At 38.7% G+C, this 10,150-nt stretch overlaps 1 protein-coding gene and 1 pseudogene across 2 annotated transcripts in view; both read right to left on the bottom strand.

Moving 5' to 3' along the window:
* Positions 1–1,198: 1,198 nt before the first annotated feature.
* Positions 1,199–10,150, bottom strand: part of LOC114352501 (multidrug resistance protein homolog 49) — a 30,506-nt gene continuing 21,554 nt past the window's right edge. Inside the window, exons 23-27 of one of the 2 annotated variants that reach the window (XM_028304124.1) lie at positions 6,266–6,475; positions 4,158–4,304; positions 3,328–3,436; positions 2,933–3,060; positions 1,199–2,206 (exon numbers count right to left, since the gene is read on the bottom strand). In XM_028304124.1, the coding sequence (XP_028159925.1) occupies positions 2,972–3,060; positions 3,328–3,436; positions 4,158–4,304; positions 6,266–6,475 (555 nt within the window). In that variant the 3' untranslated portion in view covers positions 1,199–2,206; positions 2,933–2,971. Of the gene's footprint in view, positions 2,207–2,655; positions 3,061–3,327; positions 3,437–4,157; positions 4,305–6,265; positions 6,476–10,150 lie in introns of those variants that run through there. The other variant, XM_028304123.1, reaches the window with a different exon arrangement.
* Positions 7,539–8,130, bottom strand: LOC114352502 (NADH dehydrogenase [ubiquinone] 1 beta subcomplex subunit 7 pseudogene; annotated as a pseudogene).

The raw sequence follows: 10,150 nt of genomic DNA, 5'->3' as shown, positions 1-10,150 counted from the left end.
CTGTGGTGGACTGCAGTGGACTGTATGCGTTTATGTGTGTTCGAGAGCACTGACTGGACGATGATGACTGCCGTTGAGAGCTTGCCCTTACTATGTCAGGCGTAGTAGGTGCTACTTGCAGGAATAAAACCACTATTTCACTTGCTGAGAGTACTCGCGTTTATTATTCGCTTCCTTTTCTCAGTTCTTGCTTCTTCAGATCACTTGTTGCTTGGAGCACTTGTTCTCTGAACTAAACTCTGAACTAAACTCTGAACTAATCTCTGAACTAAACTCTGAACTAAACTCTGAACTAAACTCTGAACTAATCTCTGAACTAAACTCTGAACTAATCTCTGAACTAAACTCTGAACTAAACTCTGAACTAAACTCTGAACTAATCTCTGAACTAAACTCTGAACTAAACTCTGAACTAAACTCTGAACTAAACTCTGAACTAATCTCTGAACTAAACTCTGAACTAAACTCTGAACTAAACTCTGAACTAAACTCTGAACTAATCTCTGAACTAAACTCTGAACTAAACTCTGAACTAATCTCTGAACTAAACTCTGAACTAAACTCTGAACTAAACTCTGAACTAAACTCTGAACTAAACTCTAAACTAAACTCTGAACTAAACTCTGAACTAAACTCTGAACTAAACTCTGAACCAAACTCTGAACTAAACTCTGAACTAAACTTTAACTTAACTTAAACTCAAACTTAACTTAACTTTAACTTAACGTAAACTTTAACTTGACTTAAACTTGTCTCCCGGAGCGCCTCGCTCCGTATTTTTAAGGTCCCGGGCTATATCCATCCCTTTCTCTCCCGATATTCCTGTCTCTGTCTCTCATGTTCTGGACCATAGGTTCGAAGCGAGAGGTCCGATGTTGCCCTCCTGTTTCTTTTTCTCTCGAATATTCCAGAAGTGTGTGGAAGAGTAATTGATGTGCAAGCGAGATGATAAATAATGTGAGAAAGAGATGGAATGCTATTTATATCTAATCGACTCTAATTGATTATTTTACAACATTTTCTGACTGTTAACGTTGCTAATCAATTCTAATTAATAATTGACATACTTTTGACGTTTATCAAAGTTAAAGTAAGATGGTGCAACCCAGCCTTATTATTGTCTAATTATATTATGTGGATGGACAGGGTGGTATTGGAAAGAAACATGCATTTTTGTGACGAATAAATAAAATGGTACTAATCCACAAATAACAACTATTTATTTATTTACTTTACCTACTTTAATAATATACAGTTGTTTTAAACCTTATTAACAATTAGCTTACATAAATTATAATAATAAAGTTTAGAACGCAAACTTATACGTACACAACTGCTACGCTACATTTTCATTACTGCTTGAGGAACTAGGACTGAATTATACGCGTACTAAAGTCTTAATGTAGTCCTACTTATGTTAAAAACTAAGCTGAACTGGGGATATTTTTGGTTATATTTTGGCCTTACTATCTATAATATGGCAAGGGTTTACAATACGATTCAGTAGCGATCACGAGGTCCACCGGCAGAGTCCGGCGTTAGTTGTTAAAAACCATGAACATAGAATACTACGACCTAGGATATGGCACCGTACCTACCTAAAATAAAAAATCGAAAATATTTTCATGATAATACTGATCGTGCATGCCTGGGGTTTAGTCATTGGTCTCCAGTACAGCTCTTTTACCGTTTGTTCTTTTATATATTTAGCTTCTCTTATATCGTTAAAAGAAGTGAGAGAACGCATTGTCATTGACATCTATCTGATTAATGACTTTCCACGCGATCTTTAGGTAGAACCAGTATAAAAACAAAACTCAGACTTAAAATTACTAATAATTAAAATAACGGGTCCACCAGTTTTGGTGTATCTCTTGTTCTCTTTGTGGTATTATAATATAAATTTCCGCCCGCGGCTTCGCCCGGGGTTTTCCCGGAAATTATTCGAATTCTTCTCGCCGTAAGAACCATCCTTGGACTTCAACGAACATTAAAAAAAGGATTGGTAAGGTGGAGAAGTTTCAAATTGTTTTCTTTTAATAAAACTTGAAAATATAAGTAAATCTAAATAATAATATAGAAGAATCATGAAAATATCTCTACAAATAAAGAAGTTACAGAGCCCCAAAGTTGCGCATAACATAACATTATTTCGCGCCATTTGATCGGTGACGTCACGGCACTTATTCCACCCACTGGTCCAGTGCTGTTGAAAGATAAAATTTTGTAGTTTTTAATTTTTCAGCCAGGGTTACTCTCAAGATTCTATCTTAGTAAAATTTTGTAACCTTTCTTTAACATATGCCAGACCTGGCCATATACCTACAAAAAGAAGAAGAAGACTTTGACATAAAGTGTCATTCTCGGCAATGCGCCAGGAGTGGTAAGCATTGTGGTTGAAACTTGAATAGGTGGCGCACCGCCTATGTTTGAGTTCCACGTGAAAATATGTAGGTAATTTAAATAATTAATTTATCTGCTATTTCTTGATGGATTTGAAAAAAACCTTCACCGTTTTTTTAGTTTTGGTCTATATTTTAATCCCATTCAGTGAAATAGTTATAATGTTTTCAACATCACGAAACTTTTCCATAGGTCTAAACGTTGTTGAGTTATGCGCTTACCAACACATTTTGCGATTCATTTTTATATGTATTATGGATTACCGAAATAATAACCTAAGTAATGAATATTCATTATGTATTGAGATTATTATTCGAGATGTCAAAAAACTCTTCTCTGTTTAAGTACGCGGGTAAGTACAGGGAAGTGGTATTGGTGATATCATGCAAGATCTAACAACGAGGTAAGTATTCCTCGAATCGGAACCATAAGTTGCAGTGATACTTTTTATTCATCCTAGTAAACATAAAGTTTGAAATATTAGTAAACTTTATTAGGTGCGCCTTAAAATGGGTGAGCTTCGGAATACCTCCTAACAACAGATTTCATGCACATCTTTGATATGAACTCAAGCGACGTTTTGTCCTCTGCACATGCGCCAGTACATTCCTTTAGCCGCCACCAGCTCCGTATGAGTGCCGCGCTCGATGATTTTCCCTGGTTAAGAAACAATAAGTAGGTGAGTACCTAACTAAAGTTTCCCATCTGTTAAGGCTGATTTACACGTTTTAACATGTTAATAGGTAACAAATTTTAACTTAATTTCAAGTGCAAGTTAAAATTTAGCTAGCAATTAAATTAAGGCTGAGTTGCACCACCAAAATTTGACCGTAATTATAACGTTATTTTTGTATGAAGTTTGACAGATTTGTCAAAGTAAGATGGTGCAACTCATCCATTACCTATAGATAAGTGTCAACTTACCTTTATCTACCACGCAAATGAGGTCTGCACCCTTTACTGTGGAGAGGCGATGTGCTATCGTTATACAAGTACGCCCTTTGGCCGCTTTCTCTAGAGCTTCGGTTACCGCCTGTAACAAATTAATCATTTCTTATTAAATACACACCCACCTACTTAATCCTTTGGTCGCGCAGTCGAGAGCCTTCAGATTTATGTTATGGTGTTCCTTTCTCCCGCCGACTATTAACCTTTTTTTACGTCGGTAAATACTTTGACGGGATTTGATCATGTCTCCACGACGCATAGCTTGCGAGAATTAAATAAGCGAAAAACCGAAAAATGGAACCTTCAAACCTCCCTCTCCCCCCGCCTTCTCAAGGGCTAAGGGGGACTTTTGATATTTCACTTTTAACTATTAAAGTCGTCTTTATTTATTGGAATAGGTATAGGTAATAAGTATATCCTATAACCCACAGATCATAGAAACTAAAAGGAGATGTGAAAAGGTTTTTTTTCTTTTCCTCGCGATTATGTACTGTGTAGTAGTGTACATTGGCGTATCTAGGGTAATTTTCCAGGGGGGCCTGGTTCCTGACATGACATGATATCTCCTCCCCGATCCCCCCGCATGAGGCGATTATCACACTGCGCCGCGCTCCGCCGCGGTACGCGGGACGACAGATTTAATCATTGTATGCATGTACCTCAGTTTGTTGTATAGAAAACACGCGCGGCAGCACAACACACTGACAGTGACAACGCGTCTGCGCGCGGGATTTTTTATATGAAATCACGCGGACCGCGGCGGAGCGCGGTGCAGTGTGATAATCGTCTGAGTGTGTAGTCCTTACCCTTTCGCTGTTAGCGTCTAGCGCGGAGGTGGCCTCGTCGAGCAGCAGCAGGCGCGGCGAGCGGATGAGCGCGCGGGCGATGCACACGCGCTGCTTCTGGCCGCCCGACAGCTGGGCGCCGCTCGCGCCCAAGTTCGTGTCGTAACCCTACATTCAAATTCATCTAAATATACAGTGTGTCCGGGCATGTAGTGATCAAACTTTAAGGTCTATGGACAATTTTATCGACGAAATTTGCAAATAAGTAAGAAAATTACAAGGATTTAAGTTTTTAATTTTTAGTTTTCACCTCTTCCTTCAAAAACAAGTGGATGCGTGGGTTAACACTAATAAGCAAAATTAAATATTTTATATCATGCGATAGCCAATAACATTTTCTATTAGTAGAAGTAGAAAACAGATACAACTTTCATACAATTTAAGGGAGTAAGAATGGATTTAATTAGAAAAAAACAGACTTTTTCCCTTCTTAACATATTACATTATTATGGACCTAAGTTGGTATTTTTGAAAGCATGCAAAGATGTCGCTCACGGCATCAACCTGTATATAAGTAAGTATGTAAGTTCCAATATTGCTAGAACCTGCGCCACTTATTCGGTTGTTACTTTGTAATGTCTTTCGAAAGGTCTTTCAAATCTTCCACTAATAGTTTTGGAGCTCAGCCAAACTGAAGATATAACTCTTGGCACATTAGAATCATGAGAATGGACAACAGCGATACATGACACCGATTTTTCAGTAGGAGTACATACAATAACATAATTATATTCAAATGCAAGTAGATAATATAAGTAGTAGGTACTTGTATTTGAACGGAATTATACTTTTTAAGATAAATTCACACAAGCATACCATTATAGCTTCAACCACACCAACGCGTGCAGATCGCCATATCGCCGGCGCTATCACGGCGCGATCATAGGCAAATGACAGGTCGCGTGAACTAAGTATGTCATGGGTCGCGCAACTTGTCATTGGCCTTTTAGTCCAGTCAATAAAGCATTATAGATGGAAAACTGTAGAACACAATTTCTGACTTCAGGACTTTATTTAGACTAGTTAGGAGGTGAACACAGTAAATTTTAACATTTCACATGTGATAGATAGATAGTAGTGCTCTAAATATCGATTTTTGAACGTCAATACCTAAATAACTGTTTGAGGTATATTTATGAAATTTGAAGCTGATGTATATCTTGCAAGTCTCAATACATGAGCCAAATTTGAAGTGTTAATGCACACTAGTTTTTGAATGATGAGGAGTCAAAAGTGGCTCTAATTGGTTCGTCTAAATATACGCACGGTGCAGTCCCCTCCCTGGAACTAGGCTTAACATGCTCCCGCATGTCTATAGTGTTTGCTCAATGTTGATTTAGTCGATTTTCTCCTGAAAGGAACATGTAAGACAACAATAAAATTTCCAATTTTACAGACCTTCTAGAGCAGATGCCGTAAAAACTATACAAGATATAGAAAAACTTGACGGTCTCACCTGTAGCAAATTGAATAAGCTTTTTTTGGTTCATATTAGTCATGTCACTAGGACGCATAGTTTCCGAGGATTAAGCGAAAAACCGAAAAGTGATACCTTTAAACCCCCCTCTCCCCGCCGGCTCAAGGGCTGAGGGCGGGGACTTTTGCTATGTTCACCACCTAACTAGGCTAAATAAAGTCCCGAGGTCAGAAATTGTGTTCCATGGATTTCTCTCTACACCGTCGTTAAGGCATTCATTGACTGGACTATTTGATCGGGCCGGGCGATGCGATCTGCACGCGTTGGTGTGATTGAAGCTTAACTTCAAAACGCTGTTTAAACGTAGATTTGGGTCTATCAGAGGGCTTAGCGTGAGTTTACATGAAACGTCGTCACTAGTGAGCGCGTAAAAAAAATACATTTAAATGAAACTTTCAAGAACTAAAATTTTCATATATTTTTTAAAGAGCTCACTATAGTGACGACGTTTGATGTAAACTCACACTCAGCCCTCTGTCAGCGTCGCTAATGCTCGCATCTGGCTTTGCGTGAGATACTTAGATGGCAAAATGGCAAACTTCGAATTCATTCGAAACTTCGGATAACGTTTTTCGGAGTAACCCTCCTGTACCTTAGGCAAGGAAACGATGAAGCTGTGTATATTGGCTGCCTTTGCAGCGGCCACGATCTCGTGCATCGTAATCTTGCGGTTGTTGTCCCCGTAGGCGATGTTCTCGGCCAGCGTGCGGTCGAACAGCACCGGCTCCTGCTGAACCACTCCCAGTTGGCGCCGGAGCCGCGGCAGCGTCAGCGAACTACGGGTGTCTACGCCGTCCAACTCCTGAAGCGGACAAACGGTTTATAAATATAAACTACCTTGTTATGCATAAAAAAAAGCTTTCGAAAATTGAGTAGAAGTTCTGATCACCGCAAATGGGACAGCAGCACGGATCTAACAAAACTAAAGAAAAGTAAGGCTGAGTTGCACCAGCTAACTTTAACCGTAACAATAACGATAACCGGTGTTTTTGTAAGGAGTCTGACAGATTTTTGACGTTTGTTAAAGTTAAAGTTATAGATAGTAAGATGGGGCAACGCTGCCTTATTATGCAAATGTCCCACTCGGTTGACCAAAAACACCGGTTAACGTTAAAGTTTCGGTTAAAGTTTAAACGGTGAAAAGCGTTTATTCAGCAGCATGGTACTTACTAAATGTTTCGATGCCTACTTAAAATGATGATGATGAATTGAAAAGTAGAATGATAGCGATTAGGTAGGTACGAACGAGTATGTCGGATCAGCCTGGAGTAGGTAAAGATACCTACCTACATATTATTATCTCAAGTCAATCTCAATATTAAAAATACAGTATTCATTCTAATTTTTTGTAGTTTTTGTTGGCATCTTCAACAAAAATTGTGCGCCATGTCCATTAGTAATGAATTTGTTTTTTTTTCTGTTTTTTCAGTCCTATTTAATATGCATGATTTCGTGTATAACATAACAAACTAATCTAGTAGGTAGGTACAAAATTTGTAATTTGGTTTGTACCTATTCGTTCACTTGTTATCTCAGTATTGCGAGTAGGTACTTCTTAGTATCTTCAGAGACGATTGTTACTAAAATCTAGTTTCTAGGACTAACAGTTACCTACTTTATTTCTTTAAAATGTACGCTTATGATCAAAGCACCCGAGTACACAAATCGCTATATTCCATGTAAGTACCTAGCTAGTTCCACATGAAACTACTTATATCTGCATTAAGTAAGAAGTACCTACCCTTTAAGTACCTACTTTACTAGTTATCGCAATCAGAAAAATGAGTTTGAAATTAAAAAAAGAAAGTTTTGTCAAAAATCTTTACTTTTAAAAATATTCCATAATGTAAATTCATGATGTTCCTATGGGCCGTGGTAAAACACTACCCTAAGTGCTACTTGAGTCAATTTGATAACTTAAAATGCTTCAAGTTTTATTTGCCAGCGTTTTCTTTTAGCCTCTGTTCCCTCTCTCGTAACCTCCTCTCTCTTTCGAACTCTTTCATTCTGATGACGTAGTCGTCGTGTTCGCAGTTCAGGTACACATGTTTCTCGTGGTGACACCGGTAGAGAAAGGGCATGTTCTTGTATCGGCAAACTAGGTAGTTCATTAACAAATGGGCGCAGTAGTCCCGATACTTTGGAGGTACTTTAGCTGAGATCAGATCCTCTTCGCAAGCGACCATGGTGCGCTGCTGCCTCTTAGACGTGAATCCAACTTTGGTGTCGAAAGTCGGTTTGTCGTTCATTTTTAAACCGACTCCAGTCGTTCGCCATGTCCCAAAGATTTGACCCATTCTTCTTGATTTAATTTGTATGGATTTATCAAAAATTGTGATGATAATTTCCTTTAAAGGTAAACATTAAATTCCCCTCGTACTGTTTTCATTGATTGACAAATAACACTGACAAACATCGTGTTTTTTTTCAGTGGTCATATTTCAAAAGTTTTTATGATTCGAATACAATCTATCTCGACTTTAGATTTCATTATTGATTATTATTATACAGGGTGTTAGGTAAATGGGTATATGAGCCGACACTAGCCCATGTTAACATGGTCATATAAATGGTATGGTGAAGTCAGAAATTTGATATCATCATTTTAATTTTTTTAATTTTCATACAAAATAAATTTTATAAAATCCGATTTGTATGAAAATTAAAATAATTAAAATGAAGAAATAAATTTTCTGACTTCATCATACCATTTATATGACCATGTTAACATGGGCTAGTGTCGGCTCATATACCCATTTACCTAACACCCTGTATAGTTCCAAAATACTGGACTGTCCTGTCGATGACATTGACAGTGGGGCGCCACTGTCAATACCGGATCGCAGGTTCCGATTTTTGCCATGTTGGAAACCATATAGTTGAACGATGGTAGCGCCCCCCTGTCATTGAGTTTGGCGGGACAGTTCAGCGTGGGTCATCTATAACCCGTTTCCCATATTCAATCCTTGTTCAAATCCGGATTACAAATGTCAAATTGAATTCAGTTTTAGAATAAATATTCACAATTTTCGATGCGTTTATTACACTAACGCCCATATTCACAAACGATGCTTGCCAAATCACTGCTATCGCTGCTCCAGGAGCGTGAGAACAATTCGCCGACGTCATCTTTCACAAAATGTCCCGTAGTCACAGAATAAGTAATAGTACAGGTACAGAAGGATTACTCAGCAAGACGATTTAAATAAATGCGAGTCTTGCTACGACGCGATACAGTGGAATTCAGCTCGCACAGCACTACGTACCTACAATTTTATTCACCTACAAGTTTTCTCTTTCTATCGCGTGCCTCTGAACTCTTCTTACGCTGTTAGGGTTGCTGTCTAGTGAAAAAATAATTAATCTACTTATTTGTAATGACCTACGTATGTAGGTAAGTATGCATTCATTATGGTAAACCTTGGGAGAGGCCTTTGTCCATCAGTGGACGTCATTTGGCTGAAACGATCGAACGCATTCTGAGCAGTAGCAATTATTATTCTGTGGCAGTAGTCATAGTAGGTTAGGTTCCTATACTATCCTAAGAATTATTGATTACCTACATGGCCAACGTACCTTTCAGCATCTTTGGGAAGCGAAAAAAAAAAGATAAATCCGGTAGATTACTTTTCGAATTTAAACACCCGAACGCCGCACAATATTTCTTTCTCTTTATATCCATTTTTAAATAATACTTCGATCATAGAATTATAATCATACTACAACGCACGCCGCCGCGGCGGGGCGCTTCGCTGTAGGTAATTATCGGATGTACCGCGCGGAGTGAGCCAGGCCTGCCATAGTACAGTAATATTCTTCCACATTTGGTAGAAAACAGATATTTTTTGTAACAAATCCTAGAAATATAGATGAACTACACTGAAATGTCCCACCGACGACATTGACAGCAGGGCGCCACCATCTTCGTGCAACTATATGGTTTCCACCGTGGCAAAAGTCGGAACTAGCGATCCGCTATTGACGGTGGCCCCCCTGTCAGTGTCAAATAAAGGACAGTTCAGTGTAGTTCATCTTTATCTAGGATTGCAAATTTGGATGACAACACCTTTCAAAGCAAACGTCAAAATCGGCGGATAGGATATAGGAAACCACAAAACTGTCATTTTCATACAGAGGATCTATCCGTTTTCTGATCTGACCCTCCCATAGATATAGATTGCCAGCGCAGATTGCAATCTCTAGTCGTGGATACACCCACGCTGAACTGTCCCACCAAACTCAATGACAGGGGGGCGCTACCATCGTTCAACTATATGGTTTACAACATGGCAAAAATCGGAAGCAGCGATCCGGTATTGACGGTGGCGCCCCACTGTCAATGTCATAGATAGGACAGTTCAGTATTTTGGAACTATAACACCAATTCAGATTGAAATATGACATTAACTGTCATATTTCAATCTGTATTTGACGAAAGATCGATTATTGAAATCGGGCGTAAGTGAAGTAGCAAATC

Source organism: Ostrinia furnacalis, unplaced genomic scaffold (genome assembly GCF_004193835.3).
Source record: "Ostrinia furnacalis isolate ACB-3 unplaced genomic scaffold, ASM419383v2 OfSCF1381, whole genome shotgun sequence".
In the NCBI taxonomy this organism is placed as follows: domain Eukaryota; kingdom Metazoa; phylum Arthropoda; class Insecta; order Lepidoptera; family Crambidae; genus Ostrinia; species Ostrinia furnacalis.
This window is presented reverse-complemented; position numbering and strand designations above follow the sequence as displayed.